Source organism: Eubalaena glacialis, chromosome 10 (genome assembly GCF_028564815.1).
Source record: "Eubalaena glacialis isolate mEubGla1 chromosome 10, mEubGla1.1.hap2.+ XY, whole genome shotgun sequence".
In the NCBI taxonomy this organism is placed as follows: Eukaryota; Metazoa; Chordata; class Mammalia; order Artiodactyla; family Balaenidae; genus Eubalaena; species Eubalaena glacialis.
In genome coordinates, this window is record NC_083725.1 from 19,920,766 (window position 1) to 19,941,673 (window position 20,908).

At 42.2% G+C, this 20,908-nt stretch overlaps 1 protein-coding gene across 2 annotated transcripts in view; it reads right to left on the bottom strand.

The window, feature by feature from the left end:
• The window catches only part of EXPH5 (exophilin 5), a 72,879-nt gene extending 52,669 nt beyond the window's left edge, over nt 1–20,210 (bottom strand). For both annotated transcript variants that reach the window (XM_061203890.1, XM_061203889.1), the window contains exon 1: nt 19,887–20,210. In XM_061203890.1, the coding sequence (XP_061059873.1) occupies nt 19,887–19,965 (79 nt within the window). In that variant the 5' untranslated portion in view covers nt 19,966–20,210. The remainder of the gene's footprint in view (nt 1–19,886) is intronic.
• Nucleotides 20,211–20,908: the final 698 nt, after the last annotated feature.

Consider the following 20,908-nt stretch of genomic DNA (forward strand, 5'->3'; position numbering starts at 1 on the left):
GCTAGCCTAAATCTCATTCTCTATGTGAAAGATTGCTAAAAATTAGTGAACATTTAGCAGAAGTTACCGAGGGTGAATAGATCTCTGGGGAGGATGAGGGAAACAATTCAGTTGACGGAATGCTCCAGCAAGCCAGCAGTTTTCCCACAATAAATAAACACTAGCTCTTTTCCTTAGGACTTTAGTTCCCAATATTGACATGAATAGCCTTCCTGAATTGAAGATTTACATATTCTAACTAGAAATTAAAGTTCAATAAGTGTGTCATGTAGACTTGATTCAATGGAAGTGTTAACAAGCCATACTTGGAAGTCATTCTCCCCTTATCCACCTTCCACTTACCCACATCCAACCACCCTTCAAGGCCAGTTTCTTTATGAAGTCTTTCCTAATAATTTCAGCTACCATCCATCTTACTCTCATTCCAAAATCCTACTGTCTGTACTACCCATTAGGTACTTAGTCATGTGTAACTTTATAATATTATTTAAATTTTCAATTGTCCACCCAAATAGATTATAAATTTCTTGGGTTCTGCGCTTTGCATTTACCATAGAAGTTTGCATATACCATAGAAGTTTGCATAGCCCATAAAAAAAAATAGTAGGTCCTCAAAATATTTGTCAATGATTTCTTATTTTAATAAAGATGAAAATATCACTAATCTTGATCCCCAAACATGTTGGGATTTAAGTACTCTACCATCATGTTAAACTTGGAAAGGTGTACCTTTTTCCTTTATCATCGTTCCTACTGAAGATACCATTCTCAGCCTCACTGCTTTGAACCTAGAGGTATGCGTTCAACATATTCAGGCAAATTCTGAAATACCAGGGCCAGTGGTTTGCCAGGGGCTTCATCCTGGTGCACAGCATCTTACCTGATGGGTGCTGAGTAGCACAAGGTAGAATGATGGCTTTGCCTCTCTCTTCAGTGACTCTGGACAAGCTTCTGGACAAGATCCCCAATGCCCTAGGCTGGTAGGCAGGGCACACAGAAGAGGGGATCCCCCACTTGCTGAAGGTGAAATACATTTCTGCTGAGCCCAGAATGAAGAGAAGGGTGCTGCTGAAGAGCAGCTCACTGCCACTTCAGAGGGAAACAGCCACTTGAAATGTCTTGCTTTTTTTTTGGAAGGGGGGAAAAGGTGTTTTAATGATCAGTTGGTCTTAATTATTATTATTATTTTTAAATTATTTATTTATTATTTATTTTTGGCTGTGTTGGGTCTTCGTTTCTGTGCGAGGGCTTTCTCTAGTTGCGGCAAGCGGGGGCCACTCTTCATCGCGATGCGCGGGCCTCTCACTATCGCAGCCTCTCTTGTTGCGGAGCACAGGCTCCAGACGCGCAGGCTCAGTAGTTGTGGCTCACGGGCCTAGTTGCTCCGCGGCATGTGGGATCTTCCCAGACCAGGGCTTGAACCCGTGTCCCCTGCATTGGCAGGCAGATTCTCAACCACTGCGCCACCAGGGAAGCCCGGTCTTAATTATTTTTGCTTATAATAGGAGAGAGATAAAGCTCCTGACAGAAGTCCAGAGCTGAAAGGGAGGAAATGAAACCCGCTGCAGTTTCCTCTGGCAGGCGGGTCCTGTGGGCCAATCAGTCCCCTCCTCTCCTGTCAGGTGGCTGCTTTCAGCTTCTCCCCAGATGTCCTTTACCAGGCCCGTCTGGAGCTGGGGAACAAGTTTCAATCTCCCTAGTCAGAATTCTGCTTTGAAATCTGCTTACTCCTCCCTTCACCCCCAATCCCAGTGTCAGGCCTAAAACGAACTTAACTGCTAAGAGATAACATTCATCAAGACATAACGTAATTTTTAAATGTTTAGAAGTTGATGGATGGAGGAATTGTTGTCCTTTAATATTCATATATATTACCTCACCCGGGACTCACAAAGTATAGAGTCCACTTGAATCTACCAGTTTCAGTGTAAACAGTAGGTCAAATACCAAAACCTCATCAAAGCCAGAAACCTGAGTTCATATGAACACTCCTTCCCCCTCTTCCTCCAGCCAATCAGCCACAAAGTCCTGCTAATTTAACTGTGCAAATATTTCTTGAATCTTTCCCCTTCTCTTCATCCCTAGTCAAGGCCCCTAAACATATCTGTCTTCTAATCTGGGCTTCATCTTTCATACAGAGCCATCCACCTAAGAGGCAAATGTGACACTGTCACTCTGTTGCTAAGCATTTCAATGGCACCTCCTCACCCCCAGTTTGTACCCAGCCCTCTCTTGCAGGTCATTGGCTCTCACTCTGTATTCCAGTGCTAGCCACTGCTAATGGTGCTGCAATTCCAACAGGGTCTTTCACATCTTTGTGACTTATCTCCTCCTGCAAGTCTTCCCTGAGACCACACATGGGGTTAAATGATCTCTGTGTCCCTGTGTGCAACTACCTTATCATCTGCCACATTATAGTGAATATACTGTTTTCAAATCCGTCTCCTTCACTACACTGAGAGATTGTGGAGAGCATTTTAGTATCTCTGGTACTAAGATCATGGTAGGATCTCATCTGTGAATAAATGAGTGTTTGCTACCTAACAGAAGTGTTGTTGAGTCAATATACTGGGAAAAAAATCTACCCTATGGGGCTTTCACTCTCAAGAGGAACACAGAGGTACCCAACTCTGACCCCTGATGCTGTGAGGTGATGGGAGGAGGGTCCTGAGGCAGTGACAGGTTCCCAAGACAGTTGCCTTAATGCTGCAAATGGAGAAGCTTGTCATATCTGGCAGGTCCAAGAGAAAGAGGTGAAATTGCAATGCTACCCCCAACACGTAACTTTGACGGTTGATTGACCTACAATAAAAAAAAAACTCCTGATGATGACCTACCTCCCAGGAAAGAAGCCAAAGGAGTAGTGAGGACCTGGCTTACCTCCCCAAGAGACCCAGGACCCTGGAGGTGTAGAATCTTCCATCTTTAGGGGTTGCCACCTAGGAGTGCCTATAGTACCTCAGAGATGAAGCTCAGATGAGCTAAGAAGAGAAAAACATTTTAATCACTTTGATGATAAAGCTGTAATTGTTTTGCAGCACTGTTTGGAAACTGTGACACAACACTTAGTTGGCTTTTAGACACATGAAGGTTGTTTATAATAAAGAAATTCACATTTACGTATCATTTTGTTCCCCTTGAACTCTGCTTAAGGATCTGGGAGGCCCGGAACAAGAGGTCACATGCTGACACATGGAGGAAGTGAAACAAGCTGGGGAAGCAGCTGGAGCCAGGGCTCAGGGGAACTGGGTGTACGAGGTGTGAGGCAGAGCTAGGTGAGGGGTGGTGCATGTGGCTTTGAAGGTGGAGACAGCTACCCTGGAGGGAATATGTTACTCATAAACCTTTTAAAGAGTTTTGCCTGGATGGCAGCGGCAAAGCAATTAAACAGCTGTGGACAGACATGACCTAATGTACTGGCCTTTCCTGTTGTCTTTGGTGGAGCCGGTGCTACAGCCTAACCTACAGCTAAGAATGTTTGGTGGGGTGTGAGGTTGGGGGTTGCTGAGAATAGGGAAGAAACTGATGTCCTTGAGGAATAAGAGGCGCTAGCAAGCAGGCCAAGCGGAGGGACGGCCAGACCCTCCTGACATACTCCCCCACAGGGAAGGCCATGGTTAGCGGTCCCCTCAGCAAGCCCCAGTGATTTTTCTACTCTGAGGAGTGAAGTACCCAACACCAGCTACTTCGGGGACAACTTTCAGCAGACAGAGTTCTCATTTGGCCTTCGGTGATCCTGAAGGGGACTGCAAAGTGTAGGCTCAAGTGCAAACGCAGGGATTCAGCAACTCAGACCTGCCCTCAAGTGTGCACGATCCAAAAGTCATGCTTATCTACCTTACGGCATCTGCAAGAAAGGAAGAGGACCACACATAAAATACACGACAGATATTTAAAAACTAGGCCGCAAAAAGTTCTGCAGTTTAAACACTTAAAAATGAAAAGAAAAACCTTTGTTGCCATCTGGGCTCTGACGCAATTTAAATCAAAATGCTGGCTTTTTTAGGGGATTTATTTAAGACCCCTAGGACTTTCCTCAGGCCACCCGGGAGCCTTTGAGGATTCTGTCTGCAGCACTCCTCGGCCCCATGGTCACTCCTGCCTGTATCACAGCAGCACCTCAGGAAGGCTCCCTGAGGGGCTGCAGAACAGCAAGTGGCCGGCCTCAGAAAAAGGGAGTCTTGTCGCGAAGCTGTGTCGTATGGACAGCACTTGGGTCTCACCTAGACTGTGAGTCTATCTGGTGTGGCTGTAAGGGGTGAGGCTGACGGAGATCACAGGGGTCCCAAGCTGACCCCCACCCATCATAGCAATCTACGATCACAATCCACACATTCTCTCAACTGTTGTTTAACTCCCTTGAAGCTCAGGTATTAACTTCCCTTTGAATCCACACATTTCCACACACCTCCATCGCTTAGTGTCTGGATCAGTTCACCCGTAGAGCGACAGGACATGCTGCACAAGTGCCACAGGGCCCAGAGTCCTGTGTTCTAGTCTCACATCCACCCTTGGGCGTTACTGTGGTCTTGAGGCATTTTGAGAAAAGAGAAAAATAAGGATAATAATATCTCATCTGGGAAAATAAGAAAATAATATCTGCTGTTCCTACTTTAAAGGATATTTGAGAGGATCCAGTGAACATGGTAAGCTTTAAAGTACTGCATATATTTAAAAAGTCACCAATCACATATTCCTGAATAATCACAGAATCATCAAAGAAAGAGATCTAATTCCTTTCTCTTTCTTTTGACCAACTTGTAGTGAAACCAGACTGCTTTACCCTTTCAGAAACTCTTTGGGCTTCCATGTTGTTCTTCTTTAGCTATGTCCTGTTTCCTCACGTTGAACATAACCACTCACCAGCCAATGTGAGGAACCTATGACTAGAAGGAAGCAAGTTCACAGCCAGGATGTAATCAGCTCCTGGATATTACAGCATTTGTGTTTATGTGTAACCACACTAAGTGGGCAGTAGAACAAAATAAAAACAACAAAAAGTGAAAAGCAATTCTTACAGTTGTCAGACTAAACAGCTCCAGGGGCAGAAGGTCCTTTTGATCCTGCCAAGAAATTCTGAAGTGGGAAAGTACTAGAAACAAGGCTTTTTACATTTGTGTCAGGCATATCCCTCTCGGACTGTCCTTCACTAGCACTCCAGGCTTTCCCTTCCCAAACCACAGGGTTTCCTGAGAAATCAACAGTCCCTCAACTCATGTAAAGGAGTGGCCTATAGGAAAGATGTGACAGGCGAAGTCACAACCCAATGTCCAGGCAACCAAGATGGGATCCCTTACTGCATATTAGGTCATCTGGGAGCTTTAAAAAAACACCCATATGCCCAACCTGATCACAGACCAATTTGGCTGGAATGTCAGGGTGGGGCATGGAATCGGGCATTTTGAGAGTTCCCCAGGTGGTTGTCATTTCAACCAGGGTTGAGAATCTCTGTCTTCACAGAGCCTGCAGTCCAAGACCTGTCATCACGGAAGCCAAGCAGACACATCAAATGTATCTTAGTGCGCAGGTAGGCATACAGAAAGGAGAGGCAGTGTGAGTACAGAGAACCCAAGTGCAATCCCCTTCCTGGACAGGTGAATCTTAGTGCCTGCCAAGTCAATATTATATCATCTTGAGCTGAACTGTATGGTCTAAGGCCCCCGCTTAGAACATCCAGCAATAAGTTTTCCCTAGGAGGTGCTACAGATTGGATGCCTTATCCTAGGGCAGCCCATTCACAGGCTGGCTAGAGGGGCATCAGGTGACCTGGCATAATGGCCATGAGCACCATAATCGGACCAGAGAATGTATAAAGAGTCAGCCAGTTGAAAAATGCAGCAGCATGAAGTGAGGGAATCAAAGGCATCCTAGGAGAAGGACAGTGTGGGCTGTGACAGGCAAGCAGAGTAGCTGGTCCCTAGAGTCTTGGTTTTCCAAGTCCTTCAAATTCCAGATTCAGTCCACAGGTAACTCTTCTGCAAAGCCCTCTCTATCTAAAGTGCCCTGAGTGAGACTCTTCCTCTCCACCCAAAGACCCTGACTAATCTGAGCATGTTGGAGGCTGACCATGGCATAGGAAGAATATCCAGAAAGGTGGGGAGAAGCGGCAGCACAGAGAAGCAAGGGCAGAAGAGGGCCACTCCCCAAAGGTGCTGAAGCAAGAGACAGAAACTGTAAAAGAGAAGAGTGAGCAAGGGCAATAAGTACAGGACAACTAGAAAGAAAACTCAAGACAAGTTTCTGGCAGGGAAGCAAAGCCTTAGCAATATTAAGGCTGGGCAGTGAGAAAAAGTAGAATCTAAAGGACGACAGAAGAGGACAACAGGGATGGAAGGGAAAAGAGGACAAGAAACTGTCCCTTCCCTGCTCTGCTCTGTGCTGCTGGGAGATGACCCCTGTAAGCTGCATTTCCCAGGCTCTCACTACCAGTTAGATGCTTCCAGCTGGCTTCAGCCAGACGCTGGCGGGAGACTGGAGGGCTGGAAGGGAAAAGTCAGGGTATTTCTCCTCTTCCCTCTGCCTCATGCAGAACTTCTGGCAGTGACTGTCTCTCCCACGTCTCCAAATCCCCAGACAGGCCTGCCATGGTCCCAGTTTCTCATGGGGGACCCTAGCCTGTAGGGCTTGGCTAACACCACCTGCTCCCTTTTCCTCTCTAACCAGTGGTGTGCTAGAGCTGGCTTGTACTAGTTTACAAGAGCAGATTGTAAATATTCAGGAATTTTACAAGCTGTTTGTTAAACGGTTTCTAGCTTGAAATTAACCAATGCTACAAATCAAGGCTTTTTCTCCAGGAGAACCAGTTATCAGCACTGCCTCCAGGCTCCCTGCAGCTGCCAATCTCTGGTCAGCCTCACTGTCTCCTGATTGGTTTCTCTCCCTCTTTTTATCACCATGTAACTAACCAATTCACCGCACTACACTCGGTTTTAAATACCCAGTAGTTTCTGTTTTCCTGGTTGGACCCTGAGTGATAAGCAATGATCTCCTGAAGAGTTTTACCTGTTCCCCTGTGAATGGTAAACATTAAACTCACAACATGTGTGGTTTTAATTTTGTTTGCTTGTTTGTGTAGTAATCCTGTTAATCACTTATCCTTTTAAAGCAAATTAATTTTGTTATAAGTTAAAAACTTATACCCCCCTAATAAGGTATTTGTTTGACTAGGAAAAGAACCAGATCTAAATGACAACCAGGTCACTTGATGGATATCTCAGGATGAGATAATTGAGGTCTACCCTCAATTAGGTTTGCTACCTGTCATAGAAAATGGAAAGAGGAAGGAAACTGAAACACGATCCATTAACTATGTGCACTGATATACTTATAACAAACAATCACACTTCTCAGTACTAAAGCCTTTTCCCTGCAATTTCCTTCTTAGGTTTCATGAAAGCTGATGTTGCAGCATTTGCCTCATCAATTCTTTGTTGTTGTTGATATTGTTTTGTTGTTCCATAGTCCTTTCTCTAAAAGGAATAACCATGGGCCCTAGAAGCAGATGGAAATAAGTGGTACCAGGACAATTTGCTAGTTATTTGGGAAAAAAATCAATTTATATAATTATCCTACCTTATAGGTAAAATACATATCTGATCAATTAAAAAGTTAAATTTTCAAAAAGATTTTAAAAACTAGAGGTAAATGTCGATCTAATTTCTAAATGGAAGAACTTTCTAATCTAAAAAACAAAAAGAAAAAAATTTAAACTTAGTACATTACATTATATAAATAGGAAAAAAAAAGCCTTTTCTCAGATAAATAGCAGTTAAGTGCAAACTGAAATCTGGGAAATATATTTGTAATAAGTAGGACAAAAGTCAATTTCCTTAATGTATAGAGAAATATATAAAGCAATAAAAAAACTCAAAACACACTGAGACTCTGTGTCAGATAGTGTTGTTTGCCTTCTAGAATCCATTCCCCCTAGTTCCCTTCCTTTTTGGTTTTGCTGTGGGCAGCAAAGTGTGCAGTCCCAGGGGATGGATCACAAATGATTTAAGCCTAACATTTAAATCCTATTACTTGATTTCTCAATTCCCTTGCAGCAAAGGGTGGCTTTATGACCTGGTTCTGGTCAATGAGACATAAGGGGAAATGTGCTGGGATAGCATTTGGCAAAGCTTTTACTTTCATAATAAAGGGGACAGATGCAGTTGGCTCCACCCTATCCCCTCTCTCCCTGCCTTGAACATGGATATAATGTTTGGAGCAGTTGCAGCCATTTTTCATTGCAAAGACTCCAACCTGACATCCTAAACCACTAAACCAGCTAGCAGTCGCCTACTTCTAGATATCTTGTTATGTCAGAAAACTTTATTCCCAAGCCATTAAAGCCATGATTAGATCTGTTATTTGTGACAACAAGCATTCTGAATATAAATTCTGAAATACAAATGGGCAAAGGTATAAAGAGATAATTCATAAATCATGAAATGTAAATAAATAGTAAACATATGAAAAAAAGTTCAAATTTATTATAACACAGTGTCAGAAATTATTGATAAATCTATTATAAGAATTTTTTAGCCTACAAAATTAGCAAAGATTAAACATAATAATAATAATACGATCCAGGGCTGGGAAGGGTATGGTAAAATAGGAGGCTTTCCGCTTCAAGTCAAATCAGTGTTTGGTAGAACATTTTTGAAGAGCAATTTGGTAACAGGTATCACGAATTTAGAAAGTATTTATATTATAAAATAATGATTCTACATTGTGGAATTTACCTTAGGGACACACTTTAAATTGAATTAAGGATGTAAGCACAAATGTTTGTCCTGGTGTTATTTAACATAGTGTAACAGAGAAGAACAAACCTGACTCCATATTGAATCTATTCCTTTAGCTCTAACCTGTGTGCTCTGTTGCCTGTGCTTAGTCATGCTGGTTCTGAACCTTTTGTAAAAGAATGTTGCCTAGAGCCTGAAATATACAGGATAGCCCATTCTCAAGAACATCGTGACCAGACCTAAATGGACAGTTGCAAGAACAAAGAATTCTGGCACCAAGAAGTTTGCAACAACCAGCCACACCCCCTCCCCTTTTAGTATAAAAGAAGCCTGAATTCTAACTTGGATGAGATGGTTCTTTGGGACACTAGTCCACCATCTTCCTGGTCTGCTGGCTTTCCGAATAAAGTCGCTATTCCTCGCCCCAACAACTCGTCTCTCAATGTATTGGCCTGTAGTGCAGCAAGCAGTATGAGCTTGGACTCGTTAACAATAGCAATGAGAAAAAAAAGAATAAAAGAAAACTGAAGAACCTAAAATATTGGAATGATTAATTAAATTATAAAATGCATATAGCAGAATAGTATGCAGCCACAAAAAATAATGTTGACTAAGAGTCTTTAATTTGAAGGGGTTATTTTTATGTCAGATATTACACAAACGAACAAAAATATACACAGTACAATCACAATTATATGAAAGTGAGTGTGGATGAAAACAGTTTTGATGATTCCTAGAAAGTTAAACCCAGAATTACCAAATGTCACAGTAATTCTACTCCTGGGTATATACCCAAAAGAACTGGGAACAGGTACTCAAAATCCTTGTAGAGGGCTTCCCTGGTGGTGCAGTGGTTAGGAATCCGCCTGCCAATGCAGGGGACATGGGTTTGTGCCCCTGTCCGGGAGGATCCCACATGCCGCGGAGCGGCTAAGCCCGTGAGCCACAACTACTGAGCCTGTGCGTCTGGAGCCTGTGCTCCGAAACAAGAGAGGCCGCGACAGTGAGAGGCCCGCGCACCGTGATGAAGAGTGGCCCCCGCTTGCCACAACTGGAGAAAACCCTCACACAGAAACGAAGACCCAACACAGCCAAAAATAAATAAATAAATAAATAAATTTATTAAAAAAAAAAAAAATCCTTGTAGATAAATGTTCATAGCAACACTATTCACAATAGCCAAAAGGTGGAAACAACCCAAATGTTTATGAAGAATGGATAAACAAATTGTGGTATGTACATACAATGCAATATCATTCAGTCATAAAAAAGAATAAAGTACAGACACATGCTACAAAGTAGATAAACCTCACGACATTATGCTAAGTAAAGCAGACACAAAAGGTTACGTATTATATGAAAGGTTCCATTTATATGAAATATCCAGAATAGGTAGATACATATAGACAGAAAGCTGATTGGTGGTTGCCAGCATTGGAGGGAGGCAGGAATGAAGAGTAACTTTTTAAAAAATTTATTTTATTGAAGTACAGTAGATATACAGTGTTGTGTTAATTTCTGCTGTACAGCAAAGTGATTCAGTTATATATATATGTATACACACACATATATATATTCTTTTTCATATTTTTTTCATTATGGTTTATCACAGGATATTGAATATAGTTGCCTGTGCTATACAGTAGGACCTTGTTGTTTATCCATTCTATATATAATAGTTTGCATCTGCTAATATCAAACTCCCAATCCATCCCTCCCCCACCCCTCTCCCTCTTGGCAACCAACCACAAGTCTGTTCTCTATGTCTGTGAGTCTGTTTCTGTTTCGTATTATCTACCTATCTAGTTCATTTGTGTCAAATTTTAGATTCCACATATAAGTGATATCATATGATATCTGTCTTTCAAAGAGTAACTACTTAATGTTTAATTTTGGGGTGATGAAAATGTTTCTAGCCTTGTGCCCAAATATCCCAACACCCTTTGTTGAAAAGACTATCCTTCATTGAATTGCTTTCATACCTTTGTAAAAAAATCAATTGGCTATATTTTGGGGGTCTATTTCTGGACTATATTCTGTTCCATTAAACTATATGTTTTTCCCTTCACAACTACTATGATAGCTTGATTACTGTGACATTATAGTAAGTCTTAAAATCAAGTAGTGTGATTCTTTCAATTTTCTTTTTTTCAAAATTGTTTTGTCTATTCAGTTCCTTTGTTTTTCATAAAATTTTTTAAAAATTAGATTTCTAACTGTTCATTGTTATTATATGGAAACACAGTAGATTTTTGTGTATTAATCTTGTATTCTACCACCTTGCTAAATTCACTTATTAGTTCTAGGATTTTTGGGGGGTAGTTTTTGGGGAGATTTTCTTTGTAGACAATCATGTCATCTGCAAATAGGGATAGTTTTATTTCTTCTTTTCTGATATGTATACCGTTCATTTCTTTGCCTTGCTAGGACCTCAAGTATGATGTTAAATAGGAACGGGAGGATTGATTGTACATCCTTGTCTTGTTCTCAATCTTAAGGGAAAAGCAGTCTTTCACCATCAGGTATGATGTTAGCCATAAGTTTTTTGTAGATGCCTTTTATTAGGTTCTATTTCTTCCTTGCCAAGAGGTTTTATCATGGCTTTTTCTGCATCAACTGATATGATCATGTGTTTTTCTTCTTTAGACTGTTGATATAGTGGTTTACAGTAATTTATTTAAAAACATTGAACCAGCCTTACAGTTATGTATTAAACTGTGTCCTCCAAAAAAGATATGTTGGAGTCCTAGCCCCTAGTAGCTCAGAATATGACCTTATTTGGAGATAAGGTCTTTACAAAGGTAATCAAGATAAAATGAGGTCATTAGAGTGGGCTCTAATTCAGTACGATTGGTGTCCTTATGGAAAGGGCAAAATTTGGACAGCAGAGGCAGACGTGCACACAGGGAGAATGCCATGTGAAGACTGGAGTTACACTGCCAACAGCCCAGGAACTACCAGAAGTTAGGAGAGGCCTGGAACAGATTCTTCCCAAGTGCCTTCAGAGGGAGCATGGCCCTTCTTGATACCTGGAGGACAGATCTTTTCAACAGATCTGGAGAACAGAGCAGTGGTTGCCAGGTTACTCTCTCCCCCCCCCCCCCATCAGACCCTTCCCTCCTTCAACTGCCATTAAATGCATTGTTTTAAAATTGAAACCAAGGCAAACTTGATATAAATATAAAACACCACAACTTTTCTTTGGAAAGTGGGGAGTCTGGTGGTCACTGTAGCCCCCAATTTCCTCTTTCATCATTAGAAAGTCTAACACACAGAGGAATGAGGAAGCTGGCTCCTGTGGTATGCCAAGTTGATATTTTGAGTACAGCCTTTAGTTAGGGCCATTGGCAATGCCAATAAGGAAATATTCCTGAGCAGGAGAGTGAAGTGAGCCTAGGCTCTCAATATTACGGCCTGTGCAGTAACTAACTGCAGAAAAACAGACCTGAATTGCTTCAGCAAGGCTCTTAGCCAACTGGTTCTCAGTTTTAAAACCCAAATGTGCTAACAGGAAGAAAAATATTTTCTGATTAACCTTAATCTGACCTTCTTTGTCCTTCATATGGTTTCCCCAGATCTATCCTTCCCTCACTTTGTACTCCCTCACGGAAGTAAGTTAAAGTCCACTTAATTAGGAACTGAGTACCTACTAGGTGTGTGAGGCTCTCCATCCCTAAAATAATCCTTGACCACAAAGAACTTGAGATTGACATAGAGAAACCAACTTACCCATAAATACATTAACATTACAAAATGTATAAAACATTATAAAGAAAAGGGCAGAAAAATATTCAGATATTTTTAAGACAAATATTTTAAAAGTCATATTTATGAAGGAAAAAGTTATTTTGCATTTCTTTATTATCAAAAGAAATAATCACTAAAAAATAATCCGTGATAATTTTAAGGAATAAAATAATAGTAAAATGGTTAGAGTTCCTTTAAATATCACATCCAAGAGATAACCATCTTAATAGTTTAGAGTATATCCTTACAAAATGCATATATGCTTTTTAAAAAAAACAAACAGTGATAAAAGAAAATTTCACATATTGAGGTACAGGGAAGTCATTCTGGCTTATACATGAGTAAACTTGAATTTTGTGCTAACTAAAACAGCCTGTGTGTACATACATTGTACATCTGCTTTAATTATTAAAGAAAAGGACACAGTGACCAGAAGTAAAGAATGTCCATGTTAAAAGTAAAGATTAAATGCCTCCCTTCCTGGGACACCAATGCTGGTTCTCCTTTGATGATAAGACTCCCTTCCCAGGTGCCAAGGCTGTACTGACTCACTGTGTATGTGCTGATCTGTTTTTTTTTTTTTAAACCTCAAAGGAATGTATCCATGACTTGTTTGATGTTCTTTGTTCTGACAAGATATAAAACTGTGCTGAAAACCATGCTTCTCCAGAGAAGTTCTTCAGAGTAATCTGAGAGGCTGTCTTCTGGGCTATAGTCCTCAGTTTGGCTCAAATAAAACTCTTTTCTATTCTTATTATAGATTGTTTATTGATTATTTTCCTTGACAACAGTTACCTGCAATTTTTCCTATATATGGCGAATACTATTAGTGGTCCCCCAATACCCATTATGTCCTTTACCTTAATAATAATACTCCCAATTTTTAGTAAGGGCACGTTACCTAGAATTGTATGTTTTCTATTTTCATGGTCGGTGAATAGCAAGAGCTCTAAAGTGAAAACATCTCAGTGCTGGTCCTATTACAAGCTAGATGGGCAATGTGAGGGTAATCACTTCAACTTCATTGTAGGAGGCAACACTGCACAATGATTAAGTGCTGATGGAGTTCACAAATCCAGTGCTTCTTAGCAATATAATCTCACTCAAGTTACTTACCCTCCCTAAACCTTCTCTGTAGAATGGGGATTAAAAATATCCCTTAATTCATCAGATTGTTGCAGAAATAATTAAAGGAGATAACCCACATGAAGAGTTTAGCACAGAGCAAGTGCTCAATAAATAAGAGCTATTATTACTGTTGTTGTTGTTGTTATCTTTTGAAAAAAATACCTGCTTTATCAGATTAGGATGAGGATAAAAACTAACTTTAAGAGCTAAAAGAGTTATAATAATGTCACAAAACCTAATGAGGACACTAATCCCCAACCTTGGGATATGGAACTATAATATTATAGTAGTTCCACATGTATTGCCCATGGAGACCAATCCAAGGAGTAACTAGCTGGGAGAATTTGTCTGAGAGAAAGCTCTCCCCTCAGTTTAAAGGAATTAACTAAATTGGATGTTACCGAAAAGTGCAGACACCTCAGAGATCCATGATATTGATCCCATTCCTTGTTATATTATCAGAACACTCCAGCCTATAGGGCACTCTTGTGACCTGCAGGCAGTTCTCACGGTCCCTTCCCCAGCCACGCAGGGCTCCATGAGGGCAAGCTACATTTATATGAAGTCTTCATCTTAGAGGACTTACCACCAACCAAAAACTTTCATAGACTAAAGCCATTTGGGGCAGAATTTCTTTGCTGTATCCTCAGGGCCAACACAGTGTCTGGCACAGAGTAGATGCCCAATAAATAAGCATCCAAAGTTTCTTGAAAGTCTATCCTAGCCAGAGGCAAATTTCACCAGCTGGAAGAGGAGAGGGCAGGCAGAAAGCCTAGGAGAGACAGGAGACTTGTGTGTCTGGCTTTTAATCTCTGCAGGATGTTGCAGTTTCCACCAGCTACCGATCACTTCACTACTTTGATACACACAGTCCCCCTCAGGACTGAGCCACAGCTCAAGTACACTAGTGTAAATCAATCGAAACAGCTAAGTTCTAGAAAGCCCTCCTGGGCTGCAATCTTGCCACTGAGCAAAGATAGTCTAAATCTAGACATGCCATTTTTCAACTTAATAACACCTGGTGCTGTAACATCTTATACTTTATAAGTTTTCTGCAATAGGAAAAATAAACATTTTTGATTTCTTGATATCTCTTCTGTGAGCTTGACTAGTTGATATAATCTCTTGGTACTTTCTATTTTAGTCACACTTATGAGATGGGGGTGGTGGGGGTGAAAGGTAGGTAGCTGTGTTTTTCAAAGACTTGTAAAAAGTAAGATGCTTTTCAGATTTTATTCCATCTATCTATCTATCTATCTATCATCTATAGTATTTGTGTATATATATGTATACATACACACATATATATTTCCTCCAAGGTGTGCTAGAAGTAGTAAGGGGGGGCTTCCCTGGTGGCGCAGTGGTTGAGAATCTGCCTGCCAATGCAGGGGACACGGGTTCGAGTCCTGGTCTGGGAAGATCCCACATGCCACGGAGCAACTGGGCCCGTGAGCCACAACTACTGAGCCTGCGTGTCTGGAGCCTGTGCTCCGCAACAAGAGAGGCCACGACAGTGAGAGGCCCGCGCACCGCAATGAAGAGTGGCCCCCGCTCGCCGCAGCTAGAGAAAGCCCTCGCACAGAAACGAAGACCCAACACAGCCAAAAATAAGTAAATAAATAAATAAAAAATTAAAAAGAAAAAAGTAATTAAATAAATGCACTCACCCATTATTTAAAAAAAAAAAAAAAGAAGTAGTAAGGGGAAATTTTTCACCTGCCAATCGTGATTCAAACTCTCAGCCATTTTTCTTCACTGCAGCTAGAACCACAGACTGTACAAGGCCTAAAAAGTCACACCCGAGTGAATACTTCCAGGCAAAATCCTTTCCACAATCCAAAAAGAAGCGTAACTGACAGATTGGAATTTAAGTATTTCCATTTCTTTAACTGGCTCTCAGAGAATTTCTGTAGCTCAGATCCCAGACTGACAGGACAGAAGAGGATAAATGTAACAGAGAAAGGTTCAAAGGAGGGAGAAATCCCATTACAGGGTTCAAAGGAGGGAGAAATCCCATGTAACTGGGCAAGAGGGTATTGGGGGATGAGAAGAAGGTGAAACAAACAGAGACTGAGAAGTGGGAAGAGAAGCTGGGACAGCAGAAGCCTCTGACTCCAGCCAGTGCAGACCTTTAATTTCTTCATCAAGTATTTACAGGGGGCCTATACAGACAGAAACCTTGTGACCCGGTCTCCCTCTCCTCTAAGCCATGAAATCCTACACCTTTCCCCTCATCTGCCTTCCCAGAGCCTTAGGAGGAAGCATGTGCCCAGCATTCCTGCCCAGACTACCAAGCGTCCTTACCCCCAGGTCTGATTTCCCAGCCTGGCAGTGTTGGGTTTCAGGGCTGGAGAGCCCAGGCCCCCACTGTCAGGGCAAGCCCATGCCTTTCAGCAAACATTTACTGACTGTTCGCCATGGGCCAGGAGCTGCAGCAGGCCCTAGAGATTCACGGAAAGGAGAAGCACACATTTTTGCTATTTTCTTCTAGTTGCTATGCACATGCCCAGATGCCCAGAAGAAACTGAAATAATAACATAAGCACTATTTTGTGTTCTGCTTTTTCACAGAAGAGTGCCTCGTACACATTTTTCCACAGCTGCATCCACGACAAGCTTGAGGTGTCTACAAAACCAAGGTAGTCAGAAATATAGAACTAAAATATCATACTGGATGGGACATAATGATGTCTTCATAACTGTCCTTTGTAATGACTGCACTTTTACTTAGATTTGAAATGTTCCACTATTTTGCTATCATAGGTAACACTGCAATATCTGAGAGTATATGTCTTGTTTTTCCTCTACTAAATTGTTTCCTCAGGGAAAAATATGGTATAGTGGAAAGAATACAGGTTTTTAGAGCCAGATAGATTTGGGTTCAAATTCTAGTTCTGCCACGTACGAGCTGTGTGACCTTGGGCAAGTTCCTTGACCTTGATAAATTTCAGTTTCTCTTCTGTACAAAGTCATGAATAATACTCACCCCACGGGATGGTTGTGAGGCAATGCTGATGATAAAATAATTTTGAGATGGATCTGGATTTGAGTTCTAGCTCTGCTGCTTAACTTGAACAAGATGTGCAACATTTTTAAGCTGTTTCCTTCTCTGTGGAATGGAAATTAAAGTGTGTACCTAACGAGGTTATTGAGAGGATTAATTAAATATATATAGCATGTTTAATACAGTGCCTAGTATACAGTAAGGGACCAATAAATGTTAGCAATTATTATTATCACAGTATTACTATTATTACTTAAAAAGGCAGCACTTAATAAATGTTGGTGTGGTCATTTTCTCCACCTCAATCTCCTACTAATGAGTAACATTCAAGAACTGGATGACTGGGTGAAGGGCAAGTCACATCTTCACAGGTGTTGCAGTATTGTTCACCAAAAGGATGATATTCAACTTACAATGCCACTAACGACATGCAGAATCTATCCATTTCACTTCAACCCTCACCAAGTCTTTTCAGTTATTTTTAAAGGTGTAGTATGATATCTTGAGGTTTCTTTGATCTTCTTTCTTTCTTTTTTTTTTTAATTACTGTTAGGGTGAACATTTTCCCATATGTTTTGTTTACTGTTTGGATATCTTCTAGTGTGAATGATTTCTGTCTATCTTTGCTTATTCATCCGTTTGAATCTTGGTGTTTTTCTTAAAAATCTGAATAAACTCTTCATATATTGGAAACATTATAATATTTAATGTGAATACTTTCCCAGTAAGCTGGAGCCAGAGAGTTCTGGTACTGATGAAGGAAGATCAGGGGAAGCTCATTTCTACAGGTGGGGCTATGGTCTCCTGCATGGTGAACTCAACTAGTTCCGTGCCGTTAACATCCACCTCTGGACACCTCTGGCCTTGCATGATACTGTAGTTCTATATTTCTAACTGTAGGATACTTCTTTTTCTTAGTTGTCTTGTAGCCAGCTCAAGCCTGTCATAGATAGGCCCTAACCAGCAAATCTTCCAAGCTTCTGCATTTAGTCCCTTCCCTTTTTGTCCTAATTAAGAGATCTGAAGACTCTTTCTCAGTATAGTAAAAAGGCCTCTGAGAGTCTCTTAGACAGCACTGTTGTATTTTTTCTCAAATAATACTCTTGATTTATAAGTCACGTGTCTTGACTTGATTAGGAAAATAGGATGATCAAAAATGAACAGAAGAGCTAAGTTGGCATGTCAGCTCAGGCCTTTTCTGCATGCCAGTATCTGCTTCTAAACCCAATGCATGTGAGCTGGTGAGCAGAGCAATCCCATGGAGACTGCTATCCAGGGACAGGTATTCGATAGTGAGACATAGGAATCAACCAGGGGAAAATGAAGTACTAGAAATAATTGCCTTGAGCATTTGGCTCAAGTGTCTGCTTTCCTTAAATTATTTTTATATTTTAGTGGTGACATTTAAAAAATTGCTGGGGTAATTATTTTTCAAAGTTTGTTTAATAGTTAACAGTATTGATTTTTTTTTTCTGCTTCAGACGTTTATTAAACAGATTTTTTAAAAAACAAAGCAGGAAAAAAAAGCTGTGCCTGAGTAAATAATCTTAATTATTTTAAATTTCCTCTCTGATAATGCCAATATTCCTATCATATAACAGTATTGATTTTTGTCTTAGCATTATGGCTTTTTTTGCTAATGCTCCAGTTAGGATATGAGTGCCATGAAATCAGAAAATGTGTGTTAGCCTTCCTTCTAAGGCCTAGCCCAATGGCCTTTGCCCCCTAAGTGTAGTTCCCCCTAAAGTCAGCTGCCATGGGCACCATGAGCTGCTATAGAGAAAACACAACAAGGCAAGCATGCAATTCTAAAGCTCTCCTTCCCAACATTGGGTGTGCCTGTGTACACTGCATGTGCATACGTGTGGGCACATGCTCCTGGGTGTATGTGGGTGTGGACATACTGTGCTCACGAGGGCACATTTCTGCATAGTTTGAAGAAATGATGGAGCCTATTTTTCTACAGGCAGAGTATGATGGTGTGAAATACATATCCTCAAACTTCAAATATTCACTTCTCCCCACAAGAGTCATATCTGGGGGGTGGGGGGTGGGGAGAGAAGACAGGGCTTTGGGCCCAGTGTATTTTAATCGCTTCTACAAAACGAGCTAGGGTTTCCCTATGTGAAGAGTATCTTTGGAGGTTTTTTCCCTGAGGGATTGGGGGGTGGGGGGTAAGTGGGATGCCTGGAAGGAAGTGGAAACATAGAACTTAGATCACCAAGAAGTTGTTCACAAACAAAATGGCTTTCTAAATTCCATCAGTGCCACACTTTCTGGTCTGAGAGTGATGCCCTAAATTTTCTTCCACAGTCCACTGGAGAAGGCCTTGGGTGGGTTTATTCCGGGATTGGTGAGAAAGTCTTTAATTCATTCCAGGACTTATCCCACACTTTCCCAGCAGAAAAACTGGTTACTTTACATCTCAGGCAATGATCTCTGGATTTCATTCCCTGGTAACTAATCCCTCACCTACAACACTGTATAGTAAGGTCAAGGGGGAAATTCCGCAGCAACTTCTTCCCCAAGCGCCACAAACAAGGGGATCGAACCATTCTAGCCGCCCCACGCGGCCCAGTCCCAGCTGGGTTCATTCCACACAATTTGGCAAGTTCCTCGAACTCCAGCCCTTGGGGTGGGAAACACTTAGCCTCCAGTGAGGTGCCAGCTCTCCCGGGCCTCGCTGACTGCACGCGTGGGGTGGAGAGGGAGGTTCCTCTGGGGCAGAGGAAGAGTGTGTTGGGCGAGAGTGGACGACCCGGAGGCCTCTGTAAGCACGTGGATGCGCGCGGGGCAGGACTGCGCTCCCCACCCCATTTCATGGGCCCACCTGGCCCACGCCACGTGGCGGCCTAGGAGACACCCGAGAGACCCGCCACCCAGCCTGGACCCCCTGCGGCGACTGCCGCCCACGTGTCCCGGTCTGGGGCCGGGGCCGCCGCGCGGGACCCGCTCTGAGAAGAAACGCGCCAAGGCACGCTCCCGCGCGGCGAGGGCAGGGGCGCGCCCTACGCTGCGGGACCTGAGCTCGCAGACGAGCCTGCCCGGAAGGCCGTGTCTGCACCAGCAGCGCCTCCCAAAGTTCTCAAGAGAGACTCACTGCAGATTTCCCCCTGCCGGGCCGCGCGCTCCGGGCGGATGTTGAACGTCCCCGAGCCTCAGACAGGTGCCCCACAAAAGCTCGGCCCCTTCCTCCGCTCACGCCGGGCTCGGGGGACGCCGCGGACGCCCCCCACTGTGGCCCAGACCCAGGGGAAAAAGGAATTAGCTCTGTACCTGATCCTGTCCTTCTCTGCCCTCTGTAGCTCCTCATTTCTTTCCAGCACCTGAAGGATCTTCCTGGCTTCTTCTTCATTTAGGAAACTGAAATCAAACCCCTGAGGAACTTTCGTCATATCCTCTACTGTGTGTGAATTACACTTAAGCTCTTTGGCGCTTCCTGATACAATGACATTTTTCAAGCTATAGAAGACCAGTTTCAGGAACTTGATCCCATAGCCAATGATAAGTCCGCCCGTTTGAAAATCTAAAACCGCAAACCTAGGGAACAGCCCACACCTACAGGGCTCATTTTGAAAACACCTCAATGACATATTTGTCTCAGCCTATCCAACCGAGATGCAAAATGAACGGTTGAAGGGAGAGAGGGAACCAATCCCATTCCAAAGGGGCGGGCCCTTCCACGCTCCTCCCTTCCCTCCCCTAACCCCTATCAGACTTGTTAGACGATCCTACGTAATTTTGCCCCTAAGTGAGGCAGAGGCTTCAGTATTGGCTCCAGCGTATTTATTCTGGCTGTTGTTTGCCCACAAAACTTGAACTTGACTAGCAGGAGTGAAAAGGCGACAGTTTCACGATTAATCCTCCTTTCCAAAGAAGAGCCCATAGGAAATAGAATTGCGCTTAGGAGCTTTGGAACTGGCAGAAGGGTTACCCTATTAGAAAGACCCGGAAGGATTGAACTTATTATACAGCTGGCTGTAGGCGGACCAGGCCCCAAGGCTGAATTTAGTGTATCCTTGGAAATAAATTATTAGCCGAGTCTCGCATCCCTCAGATACCCCCAACTCATTGTCCACAGAAGTCATTCTCGGACTTTAGAAAAATCAAACAAATACAATGCCGTTTATGGTATTTTAACAGAAGACATGACCAAAGGATGGTAAAAAGCACCTGTTTGTAATTTTCTATAAGATTTGATAATCTTCTTAATAAAATGTTTCAGGGAAGTAATAAAAGTGCCACTTTAAAACACCTAATCCTCTAAGGCAGAATGTAATCCTATGAAACCACAGAAA